Here is a 13297-nt window from a genome sequence, read left to right on the forward strand (position 1 = left end):
GAGTAACATGGTTGCACTCTAATCATGGAGGGGTAAACATGAACTTAGGGAATAAGGGATGCAGCCAGATAATAACTCTGTGAAGGATGCTTATAAGTCTCTGGGTGCGTCTGAGACACAGATAGGCATGGAGATGGCCGAAGAGCCCGTATGCCTGCCACGAAGGACGGGCCCCCATCTCCGCCTCGTTTTTAATTATCATTTTTCTTTCAAGGGCCTAATAACAGAAGAAATACAATTGAAAGGCTCTTCCAATGGGCTCAGTTCTTCCTGGAAAAGACCACAGACATACACAGACAAATGTGCAAATAAATGAAAGGAGCAGTGGGTGACTAATGCAGAAGCAAGGCAGATGACAGCAGAGTAAGCAAATAAAGAGTTAAATGACTGAATACCTGGCATAATCTCCACAGCAAAACTGGGCAAGAGATCAGCGAGCAGCCCTGTCCTGCCTAGAAGAGGTGGAGGGGAAAGAAGAGGGAAGAGGTTACTGAGAGGAAAACAGCCTGAAGCCTGGCTCCAGGGGGCGCCGTCCCCACGCGGGCCGTTGACCCCTGCTCTTCGCGGTGTGTGAGGCACATCACAGAGGCTGCACTCAGTCAGGACAGTGACCTTCCCCAGCCACCTGTGGCCTCCATCTCCGGGAACGCCGCACTTAAACCAGACAGAAGCAAAAACAGAACTTTCTCCCCAACTATTGCCAGGAGCAGGAAGTCTCTGCTTCACACAGGAAGCACCTCGCTAGAGCACCTTCATTCATCTGTACGTACCTCCCCACACACTGGATGGGAAAGTCAAACCCTTCTGTATCCAAACGTTCAACCAACATTTTCATACGCCCACACCCAGTCCTGTGTCCACATCCAAACAAAAAGACGCCGTCGGTTTCAACTCAGAATTATCTCACTACGTGAATCTATTTATAGGCTAGAGATATTTCAGTCATTAAAATTTTTCAAAGGCAAGGAAAAGCTAAAGCTCGATCAGTCCCATGCTCGTCTACACTCCTTCTGGCTTCAGAAATCCTCTGCACATATGTATGTGGTAAGGCTCTTCCATATGGCACCCACAGCTGGTGCTGTAGGGACCCAAGTGCCTTCTGCGTGATGTGGCGCAGGAGCTGAAGGGCTGGGGACAGAACAGGAGCCACTCAGGCTCTGGCTGGCAGAGGGCTGTTCAGGAAACAAGACCCTGGAAGATGGGGGGAAGGAGGTTAGTTCTTTGCGAGCCAGAGTACCTTCTAAGAGAAAGGACGCTTGGAGTGGGGGCTCAGGCTAGCTCTGTTTTGGTTTTGGGAAGAAGAGCTTCCTCTGTCTGTCTTCCCTCGTCTGCAGCTGACACGCTGAGAAGGACCTGCGGCTTGGAAGGTCTCTTGGAAGGACGTGTGGGAGCCAAGGGGACGTTGGGGATAGGCTTCCCGCAGGACACTTCTCAGGCCAGCCGTTGGCCTGAGCCTCCACAGGAGGCTAACAGGTGACTCTCAGGTGCGCGTGGGGGCTAGTCCAGTCCTCTAGGATGGGACACGAGACAGGGACTGGGGGCCAAAGTCTGAGCAAGTGATGAAGAGCATGCGTTGGTCTCACGGGGACTATTCTCTGTACAAGTGTCTCCTGGAAACTCAACAAGGCAACTGACAGCTGACCAGTGGGGATTTGGGATGTTGGAAATCTCTTAAAGACATAATACTGTGAGTTACCAGCCAATAGCTGGTGACCAAGAAGTCAATCAATATAACAGTGTTTTTAACAAGCCAGTTATGGACTTCATGGTGTTTTAAAAAATCTGGACAAGCAGCACTTCTAAGTATGTCTCTTATTGTATCTAGTAAAACGAGAACCTTTTCTTGCATTTCCTTTCTAGTTCTCAAGTCTACCCATGTTTTAAACATCTCTAGATGTGCTATAGCCTATCGTTAATTACATTCATACTAGAAATGTTATTGATGAGGGAAGCTACCAATTTGTACGTTCTCACAAGAAATTAGCTACGTGTTGCTTATTAACTGGAAAAAATCCATGCGCTCAAGGAGCAGTGGTGCTCGTACGTATTGCACAGAGCACGTTGTTACCCAGGAGAAAGCAGTGGGCTGCGCGCCGGGTCCTTTGGGCAGCTTAGCCGTTCGTTTACTCGGTGATCACCCCAGCAAACCCCTTCCTCATCCTAGGTCTCGATTTTCTCATTAGTCAATGACGTGGTGTCTAAACAGAGAGACCGTACAGCTCGGTTGGGCTGGGACACTCCTGGTTTATGCCTGTTGTCCTCTTGTAATGATTCACAGCACCCCTTTTTACTCTCAGAGCGCCCTGGTTTGGCCAGTTCATGGTAGGTCACCCCAGCTATAAGATTTTTAGTTCCCGAAGCTGATACTCAGTGATCAGAGCTGCACATGCAACTAGATGTCTGTAGGGCCAGCGGGTAGTGCAAGTGTAAGCGCAGCTGGCCAGCTGCAGTTGGGGTGCGTCTGCTACTCCTCACATCCAGCCAGTTGTTGCCCCACAAAGATTCTGCCTGCAGGGTCGCAGGTCTTCCTATTTTTCAAGATTAGCCAGACCCCAGATTTTTATATGAAATACCCTGAGTTTCAAATGTTGGCAGTTGATTCATGGATTTAAAAAACAAACAAACAAAAAAACAGGACAAGCCATACAAAATATGTTTTGGGGGTGTGTGGAGCCCAGAAATCACATGGTTGCAACCACTGACCCGCACAGATGAATTTATGGGCAGATGAAACACAAAAGCTGGATTTCTCCACAAGCTCTTTGGCGACCTTGATGGTGATCTGACCTTGTTCTACACCCAGCATGTTGGTGAATATAAGCTCCAGGATCCTAGGTTCAAATTCAAATCGGAAAGCAACAGTATCCACGCCAAATTGTTAGCTCTTCTCCCTTCTGTGGAAAGGCATCGCGGAAGAACACTGAAGGGGCTTTCACTTAAAAAAAAAATGTTTTTACATTTGTAATTGAAAAAATTAAAATGAGGATAGGTAGTATCAGAAATATGGATCGGAGCTTCACAAAGCTTGTCACTCCTGCAGAAAGACATAAATCAACCTTCTCCTTCTCCCTGAAGCCACAGCCAATAGCTGATGCTTCAGAAGATGGTGACGGCTTCCCATAGTGCACCTGTGCAGTTAGCCCCAGGGTGGCATGGGTGACACACTCTTGCAGTCCAGTGGGTGAGATTAAGTGTCTTTTGAACTTTGAACATAGTAGGAGTTTGGGGACAGCAGACCATACCACTGTATCATGTCAACGTTAGAGAGAGTGCACAGTCTCTGGCTTTTACACCGTGACTTACATTTTTGGGGAGCTAAGGGCCGTTTGAAAAGTGGATTTATGCAGGAATCCTATATTTCTGAAAATCCTTTTGCTTCCATCTCCTTGCTTAATGATTCCTGAAAAATGCCGTCGCCAGTTAGAAATGCTCTATCTTTTCTTCCTATTCTACTCCATCACACCCAGTAAAAGCCTGATCTTAGACAGTCTAAACAATTGCACTAAATACATTCCTGATTTCAACAGCACTTTCATCAGCACGCATGTGTCACTGTCATTCTCCCAGGATTCAGTTTAAGAGCGGCAATTACGAGTCCCTTTAATGTCTGAGAAAAGGATGGAAAACAGGTGCCGCACTTAGGAGGCCCCATTTTCTCTTTCCAAACCATAGTTCAACCTATTAGTAGGAAATGCAGTTTTCATGTAAGCACTCAAACAGGTTTCCCCAAACCTTGCAGAATCCATTACTTTTAAGAACGTTCCACACGCATCAGCCAAGCCAATCGGGCCTAGTAATTGCTTGTACTGCACACACACAAGTGCCAGTTTCACACCGTCACAAACTGCACAGGCAAAACCATTCACATGCTTTGGGGTTGACCGATCAGGGCAGAAACGTGCATTGAGGGTAAAGCAGCTTCCATGTCGTGCCTACAGAATTCCCTGCCCTTGCTGTTTTCTGCCACTGACACCTTGACGTTTTCCCCAACTGAACTCGGTGTGCGTATGTCTCAGAAGCAGCTCACTTCTGGAATGTCTCCAGTTCATTCATTCATTCATTCATTCAATCAATCAACAAAGAAACGTCTATTGTGCCAGGTGGAGGAGACACGGGAGCGAGACAAGATCCCTCCACTCGAGAGGCTCACGCAGCCTATCCAACAGTATGAGCATTGGAACTCAGTGTTAGTTACCTGCTTCTGTGTCACAGGACAGCTAAGGTCACTGCCTTTTGATTATCTGGTTCCCCCTTGTCCTGGGGCCTTGCCCCGGAGACACCGTCTGTGCCAGGTTCCCGCTGCTCTCCTATCTCTGCACATTTCACCACAAACATGTCCTGGGGAGGATTCCTTCACGTGTGCCTCCACCAGCAGGACAGAGCCCTCCAGGGCGGGGACTGTGGTCTCTGCCTGGGGTCCCCAGCAGGAGGTGGCAGCTCACCACCCGTCAGGACCCTGCAGCGTTTCCAGTGGCAAAGCCCCACCGTAGAGTGTGCTGGGCTCCTGGCTGGGCTTCTGATTCGCTGCTCTTGACAGTGCTTTTGTCCATCCCAGGTGGAAACAGGCTCTTGATGTGCAGAGGAAGGAACTGTTCATTCACTGAGCCCTGTTCTACGCACAGGAGGACGGTTAGCGCCCCTGGGCTCAGGGCTCAATGCCAGGAGCATCTTCCAGGCATTGGAACATCTCAGAATGTCATCTTGCCATCTAGGGGGACGGAAGTACCACCCCACCCACACCCTGTAAGTTGTAAACCCCCAGACTAGGGTGTTTTTAAGGCAGCCATTACAGAGATAAAACGTGCATACAACCTCTAGCCAGAAAGATTGTTCGTGTCTCTACTCTTAGAACTTAAGTCCAAGCCCTGATTGTTAGTCCAAGCCTTCAGAGTGCAAGGGACAAGGGCATTTCTTCTGTCCTTGCGATGCCACCACTGCTGACCTCTCTTTGCACTTACTGACTTGGCGTCCTCCTGGGGTTTGGTAACGCACTGTACACAGGAACGTGTGCATCAGGACAATCGCGGGTGCTGTGCTTCCCCAGCGCCTGGCGGTTCCCTTCTGCCTTCTCTTTAATACACACGCGGGGTTCGTCCTGCTGCCAAGTTTCCCTAAGATGCCCTGGATCCATTTTCAGGGATGTCCTGTACCTACTCCCTGTTCTCACAGCCTCTAACCCTCCAGAATGTTTCTCTTCTAAGTCTTTGAGGAGAGCAGGTGCCCTTTTCTGGCCCTTGAACGTGTAAGGTTGTTTCTATAGCTAGGATTTGGAATCCCAAATAGATCGGAAATTTCCCAGGGGCACACACATTCCTGTTTGTATTCTGTATTCCCATGGCAACCGTGCATTCAATAAATATAGTTTGTGATTATCCATCACAAATGTGGAGATGGCCTCCCTTTCTTTCACACACACACACACACACACACACACACACACACACACACTATGTATGGAGCGCTTTCATGTGTGTGCTTTTCCTTCTTGTCGTTTGCATTTTAGCTTTAAATTATACTGAATAGTTCTGACATCGCATTCGCTCTATAAATGACTGGTATTGGACCATCTGCAATTAACGGTTAATAAATGCTTCCGGCTTTTCAGCAGTGATTATAAGCGTGGCACCAACTCACTGACTTCTTGTATTCACATAGAATTCTAGAAGCAGATTTTATAGCTAGAAAAGATCTCAGAAGTCATCTAATCTGTAACTCACCCCATATTTTCAGCAACCAGAGAGGTTAAGAATGGTTCCTCAGTCACACAGTATTTTTTGCCAATACCTCCCTGCCCATCAAGATTTGCTTATCCTTAGAAAAGTGCTGCAACTGCTTTCGAGTCTCCTGGTATCTGCCGAGAGCAACCCTGAAACCCGTGTGTGTTTGTGGCATCATTGCTCTAGTTACGTAATTAAAGTATAATTTTCGGGTGTAGGAAAAGTTAGAGATGGTTGAAAATGTCAGCACCTTTTCAAGGTGCAAGCAGAAAACGGTTACGTCGTCCTAACAGTGCCATCTCATTAAAAAGCATTGGCCATTTGCTGTTACAAACTCCTAAACTGACTTAAAGGATTGCAGAGTACTCCGCCTTTGCACAGCTATGGCGATGTAACCCCCTGCCCCCAGAGAGTGAACAGATGTAAACTATTATTAGTAATAGAACATGTTCGAATGGGCCTGCGACAAAATGCAGAAGACAGCAGATTGGACTCCAAAAGCAATGTGGAGGCGGGTGGGGTTTAATGGGAGGAGGAAACTTGAGTTTCTGGGTGTGATTCCAGCGCGATTTCCTGCGCTCAGGATGCTCCACCTGTCAGCCTGTCCCAGGCACTCGAGAAGTCTACACAGAGACCCAGGATGGCTCCTTTCCTGAACCCCGAAGCCCTGGCGGCCTGAGGCCGAGGCGGAGGGCACACAGCTGGGCACGGCTGCATTGTCAGCGTTCCCGCCCTCCGCTCCGTGGGCAGCCCCCTCTCCGGGCGAGGGGCTCCGACCCTGAAACCGTTCCCAGACAGTGCACGGCCCGGTGTGAACACAAACCTCCACACTTGAATAGCGGCAGCTGGCTTTGGAGAAAAATGGAACGACTGTCTCCTGACCGGCTTCCAAGGGCTGAGCCGATTCCCCGGTGACACCCCCTCTCCCGCGCCCAGGCCTCGCACGTCTGCGCGGGGTCCACGAGGACAATGAGGCTGGCGGCTGACCCAGCTGCTCCCCGCCCGCCGGTAACCACGGCAACCGCGGCTGCAGGAATGCGCACTAATTGAAGACCAGTTTCCTCCCACAATGATGAGCAACAAGTGAAGCAAAAATAGTGAGCAGGGGAGGGAGGGGGCGTGGGGGCTGCGCGTCGGGGCGGGGGCGGGGGCGCCTCCAAGACCCCGTTTGTTCTCTGAACAGCCCAGGGCTGGAAGAGCCTACATGGACGTCCCTCACTGGCCCTGCACAAACCTTAGCGCCACTTTCTCAGAGATCAGATATTCGCAAGGCACCATCTTTGGGCCGGGCCCCTTGCTAGGTTAAGTAAATGAATGCAGAGGCCCACATCCGAAGCCCCATGCATAAAATGCCAGCTACAGCAAGGGCTCAGCGCTGGAGGGAGCTGACGGGAAGTTGCCCCCAGCTGCTCTGGGCCGTCAGTGCTTGTCAATCAAGGAGAACCTTCAAGGGAGCCATCTCCAAAGATGGGGTGACCATCATCCCGCTCTGCCCAGACATTTCCAGTTTACGCTGGTCATCTTGCCGTAAATTATTAAACGTCTTCCCCTTTCACTCTCAAGCGTCTCCTAGTTTGGACGATAAATTACAAAGTCCCCTCAGCTGGTCTTGCCAGGCCCACCCAGGTCCTCGCCCACGACTGAGGTGCTCCCCAAAGCTCTCCAGACGACATGCAATGGCCTGTGCGACCTAGCGACCCAATCCTTGTCTTTAGGTAGTAAACACCCTGTAATTGACTCAGAGCCTTCCACTGAGAACGGGAGGGCTTCCAACAGCAACCAAATGGAGCAGCCAGAAGGCAGCATGTGGGACAGAGTGTCCTAAAATCCACTAGCGGGAAGATTCCCACAGGGCTGATTAGGGTCACCACTGGCAAGGCACAACACAGATGTCATTGAGAAAACGTGACTCCAGTAGTAATAGGATTGCCGAGTCACAGATGGCTCGAAAGGCTCTGCCTATGGACCAGCTACAGGCAGATGGGTTCTAGCAGGAGTCCCGGAATGCAGAATTCCCGACCGAGCTTCCCTTAGATCAGGGATGACGCAGTGGCAATGAGGTGTGGGGGATGGGAAGGGTGAGCGAAGGGAAACCCCGCTTACTGAGTTCCTATCATGGGCCATTTGAGCCTCACAGTAGGTCTTCCGCTCACGTTTATTACTCCTTCCCCATCTCCACAGAAGGAAACCAGGCTCAGCAACACTGACATCTCTGAGGTTAAGCTGCTGCACAGGTGCCGGGATATCTGACCCCAGAACCATGCTCTTCACAGTGGACTTTATCCTGTATCCACATTGTCCTTTGGTCAAGCTCAGGCTTTTGTAACGTCGGCACTATGGACATTTGGGGCCACAGAATTCTTGGCGGGGTGTGGGAGGCTGCCCTGCGCATTGTAGGGTGTTTTCCCAGCGTCCTTGGCCTCTACCCACTAAATGCCATGGCACCCCACAAGTTGTGACAACGAAAAATGTTTCCAGACATTGCCAAATGTCTCCTGGGAGGGGAGGGGCTGGCAAAATAGCCCCCTCTCGAGAATCACTAGCCTAGATATTTCATATCAAATACAGTTTTAATCTTTTCTTGTACTGTTCTCTAATTGCTTCAAATGTACAATTTTTATCTTTACCAAAACAGTGACTTTTTGTTTTCTTTACAGAGACAAGACAGTGTCATGTATTTATTCTGAATCCTTACTGTGCTAGGGACTGAGTATACAAAAATGCTGGTTAGATTTAGAGACTAAGTTAAATATAAAGCAGACTTGGAGCCACACGTGTGTGCGTATCCCAGCGAGGCAGCAGCCATGCTGTGGAGAGGCCGGCAGGCCCCAGGGCGCCGCCCGCCCACAGGAAGGGCCTGACCCCAGGCTTTGGAGGGACCAGCCCCCACTCCAGTCCATCTCCAGTAGATGCTCCTTCTGGACCCTCATCAGCCGTTGTCAGGTTCCAGTTGATGCCTGGCTGTCTTTTCTGCCACTTCTTTCTCCTTCATCCCTTCAACACAGTTTTCTCTTCTTCGCAAAACCAAGACCAGTAGAGACATCGAGGGAAGCTCAGGGTGGAGAAGGCCAGGGTTAGGAGAGGGGGCTGGGAGACAAGGCCGTGGGGCTGAGGCCCCAAAAGCTCTCTCATTAGTCTGTCTCCCTGGAAAGACAGAAATGGGAGCCATGGCTCTTGTGGCAATCTGAAGGGACAGGTGCCTACTGAAGACAGAAAGGATGGTTCCGCCGTCCTCGAAGAATCAGCTCCTCTCTCAGCCTTTCCTGTGGGGCCAGGACATCTGACGCATAGGAGTCTACACGTGAAAATGTGGGCACAGCCCAAATCAGAAGGTGTCCAGGGGAGTCACCCCCAACTGTATGGCTCGAATGTGGCTCCGTAATTAATTCCTTCTCTGCCTTCTGCCGGGAGTAAACTTTTCGTTTCTTCACCTCCAATTCTTTCTCCTCCTTCCTCTGTTTGTAAATCTTCCAGAGAAACAGCAGCAGTCACTCTCAGAGATCAAAGTTTTACCAGGCAACAAAGACCTCCAAGGAGGCTGTTGCCATGGGAACTCTGGGAGCTAAAGCCCTTTTAATCAGCAAATCTCCCTGGTTAGCAGCCGGGCTGGGCTGGCACAGAGGAAAGAAGGGGGAGGGGAGCCTCGGCAACAAGTAGCCTTTCTAAACAGCCGAAACTACTGTCCTGGAGTGGGGGTGCCATGGGGTTCCGATGGAGGTGGTACTGACATCGGGCTGAGTGCTGATGCACGTCTGCACAGCCTGAGACCCGTCCCCTCAAACATCCCCAAAGCCAGTTCGGAGATGACCCCTCCAAGACTGCCCTGATTTCCTGTTACGTTTTAATGGCTGTTTCATACTGATGGGCCGAATGGTTTATTTTAGACCAGAATAACAATTCCAGGCACACTACTGTGAAGAGCCTGACTTCAGAAAAAGTTAGGCACACCTGTTCCTGCACCCCTTGCCCAGGTAGAATGTGCTGTTCTCCTGGGTAAGTCCCAGGAGGAGATGGAAGAAAACAGAAGCGTGACAGGAAGACAATTCCATGCCATGACCTTCCCAAGGGAGAATCCACCCCGAGTTAGCGCCTACCCGGGAGCAGACCTCTTTCTGGTCCCCTGGAGTAGCACCGCCTTTGGCCTATAAATAAGCAGAAATGTAGCCCGCGATTGTTAGCAGGGCTTGGTTTTGCCTGCCTGGCATGCTTTCCTTCTTCATTTGGAAACAATTGCCCCATTTCCCTTCAGGAAGCTACTCCTTTCCCCTTTCGCTTCAATTCAGATGGTCCAGCTGGGCTGGTGGTGTGCTGCTTCCGGTGCCGATGCACGGTGGCCCCCCAAAACTGGAGAATGACATTTTATCCTCCTGAGGGGAAGGTGTTAAAGTCCATGGACACCTGCCCCGTGGAGAGACCCTGTCCGACAATGCAGTCACACGGAGGGGACAAACGTTCTTTAAAACAATCTGAATCCTGGGACTTGGCCAGGCTTGAAGCTGGGAAGACACGGGGCTTAGCAGCTACCTGAGCCAGAAAGTTCCCCTGTGCCATGGTCAGTGTCTGTCCCTTGCAATCAAAAAGAGTTCTGAAGAACACAACAGGTAGCTCTGGACGGTGCGATTTTAGGCAATATTTTCTTCTTTTGTACTTTTCTGTTTTGTTGGAAATTTTTACAATAAACGTGCATCACTTTTCTTTTTCTAAAACAGTACTTGAGGCATCACCCTGTATGGAAAATTAATTTTGCAAACTGTAGACTTTTCAATAAAGTCAAAATCATCGAAGGGACTCTGAAAGCCATCTTGGTTATCCTAACATCCCGGCTATCTTTTCGACCATTCCATGTCGAAAGCTCGTCAGAGATGTAGCTTCTGTAATTTTCCTCAACCAACCACAATTTCCCCAAATTGTTATTTACCATCAGGAAAATCTTCTTAGCTTTAAACACGCCTTGGTTTATGGCCCCTCATTCTATTCTTGGGCCAGAGGCCGGAGTGTGCATCCAGCCGTACTTCCGCCAGGGCCCTTTCCCTCCTTTTTCTACTTGATGGCCCAAAAACAAGCTACCACATGGGGGATCAGAAAGCAGAGGTCAGGCCCTCACGTTGTCCATAGAAAGAGGGAAGTTGCTTTTAGGTTTTAAAATAATAACTTCCCTGCTTGGGCCTTCCTGAGTGGGGAAGACCTTTTCCTGACAGCTGGAGCTGCCGAGGGAACTTTCCTGAGCAGACAGTGGCGTGGTTCCAGGTTATAAACAGCCCGTCCTTGCCAGTGATCCTAGACCCCGGCCTAATCTCAGGGCGCCGATTTCTGGACACTCCCATTTCTGCACCTGTGCCTGTTTGGCCCTGCGGTCCCAAACATCTGTCTAAATATTTCTAAGGTGCTTGTCACTGTCATCTCAAAGCACCCAACACACTGTGTGCATTTCCCACTTCATAATGACTTCACCTTCTGAACCATCAAAAAAATATTCAGGGGCGGCCTGTTAGCTCAGTTGGTTAGAGCGCGTTTCTCGTAACACCAGGGTCGCGGGTTCGATCCCCACATGGGCCACTGTGACCTGCGCCCTCCACAACTAGATAGAAACAACTACTTGACTTGGAGCTGATGGGTCCTGGAAAAACACACTTGAAATAAATAAAAGTTAAAAAAAAAATCAATTGTGAAAAGAGAGTATTCAAGAGTGCTCCGTAGAATTTCGCACTTAATGTTGAATCAGCGGTTATCTTTGCATTTCTCTGAGTCACTTGTCTTGGGGTATTTCTGAACCCTCTGAAAGAAGCTTCCAGAGCCATTGTAGGTGGTTCAGATGTTTGGGGGAAGGGGGGTCACGCTCAGTGGGGAGGTAGCAAGCTAGAAAAGAACGACTGTGCCTCTGAAATGAGGGCTCCGGCCAGTGGTTATAAACCACTTCATTAAGAAATCAGGTGAAATACTAAAGCTGATCTGGGACAAGTAAAAACTCGCTTTCCCTGACCTGAAGCTCTGACAACATTCTAAGAAGCATTCTATAGTTTCTTAATATAGACAGGCAGGTGGTCTTGTGGAAAGAGGTGAAGCTAGGCACCAAAACACTTGCGTTTGATCAGCGACCCTTTTTTCACAGGGTGTAGTAGTTAACAAAACCTGAACGTTAAAGTCTTCACTTGGAGAATGAGGAAAAGAATGCCTGCTCTCCTGCCTTACAAGATTTTTATAGAAAAAGTTTGTGAGCTACAAATTATTACCAGTGTCCATTAATATTAGTAGTCGACCTCATAATGGCATCACTTTGGTGGAAATGCATTGTTTTGGGGGCATCTCACATCTTTTCTTCCTTTTTTTGCAATGGTGCCCAGTTTGCTTTGGGGAATTACTTCATCTCCATACCTGGTAGACTAGCCACCAAGAGCCCCTGATCGCCTACGGCTAAGCAATGGTGGACACCTGTCCAAACTGGCCAACTGGACTCTCTCCTGAGACTGATTCTTTTTTGTCTTAATTTTTTTCAATTACAGTTGACATAGAATATTACATTAGTTTTTGGTGTACAATATAGTTATTAGACATTTACGTAACTTATGAAGTGATCACCCTGGTAAGTCTATTACCCGTCTGACACCATCCATAGTTATTACAATATTATTGACTGTATTCCCTATGCTGTACTTTATATCCCTGTTCATCTTATTCCCTTCCCCTTTTCACCCAGCCCCCCAACCCACCTCCCATCTGGCAACCATCAATTTGTTCTCTGTATCCATGAGTGAGACTGATTCTTGAATGGGAAAATGCAAGCTCAGAAAAACACAGTTGAGTCGATTTCTTTCTGGCTATGGAGTCTTAAAGACGTTGTTTTTTCATTCTGGCTGCACAGACGCTGGAGCGTCTCTGGCAGGGCAGGGAATGTGCTGTGTTCATCAAAACATTTTTACTTTCTTCCTGGGCGCATACAAAATACCAGCAGAAGTGACCCACGTCACTGTCAGACCTGGTGCTGAAAAAAGTCCCACATGACCTGTCTCATTCTCTCCTTCTGTGAAGCTGGGAGCAAAGGTCTCCAATACAGCGGGGCCAAACAACGGAGAAGCCTAGACCCCTGTCCCACCAGCTGGAACAGAGCGACCAGATAAGCCTGCTACTCACATCTGTGACAAGAGGAAGTACCCGAAGTCTGCTGTAGTAAGTCACTGAGCTTTGGGGGTAATCTTTACAGAAGCTAACAAGTGTGACCCTAATAGACCACTGTCCTTTTCAGAGTCCGATTTTCCAGCCTCCCTTGCAATTTTGATATCCTTCCAACATATTCCTTTCTGCTCAAGTCAGCCAGTGTCTACTTCTGTTCCTTTCCACCACAGTCCCTGATGGATCTATCACTCGTAGTAATTTCAATACCCAGATAAAGAATTCTAACCAATGAGACTGAACCACGTTATCTCACTTGAGACTGTAGATGTTTATTGTATTGACACTTTACAAGTCGGCAAATATATATACTCACCACTGACTAACACGTAAGAGGCACAGAGTAACAATTAATTACAGGTTCTGCCCCTTTATCGTTTTTACAAAGAAACATGCTCTCAGTCTCCTTTATT

The 13297-nt window shown here is 48.9% G+C and overlaps 1 protein-coding gene across 7 annotated transcripts in view; it reads right to left on the reverse strand.

Annotated features, from left to right (window-relative positions):
- Positions 1-13297, reverse strand: part of ILDR2 (immunoglobulin like domain containing receptor 2) — a 54989-nt gene that overhangs the window by 24625 nt on the left and 17067 nt on the right. For 4 of the 7 annotated variants that reach the window (XM_074322456.2, XM_074322453.2, XM_074322455.2 and 1 more), the window contains exon 4: positions 396-452. The exons of the other annotated variants lie outside the window; for them this stretch is intronic. In XM_074322456.2, the coding sequence (XP_074178557.2) occupies positions 396-452 (57 nt within the window). The remainder of the gene's footprint in view (positions 1-395; positions 453-13297) is intronic. 7 annotated transcript variants of the gene reach the window in all.

The sequence above is a fragment of the Rhinolophus sinicus genome, chromosome 11, assembly GCF_057876585.1.
Source record: "Rhinolophus sinicus isolate RSI-liver-muscle chromosome 11, RSI-T2T, whole genome shotgun sequence".
NCBI lineage: Eukaryota > Metazoa > Chordata > Mammalia > Chiroptera > Rhinolophidae > Rhinolophus > Rhinolophus sinicus.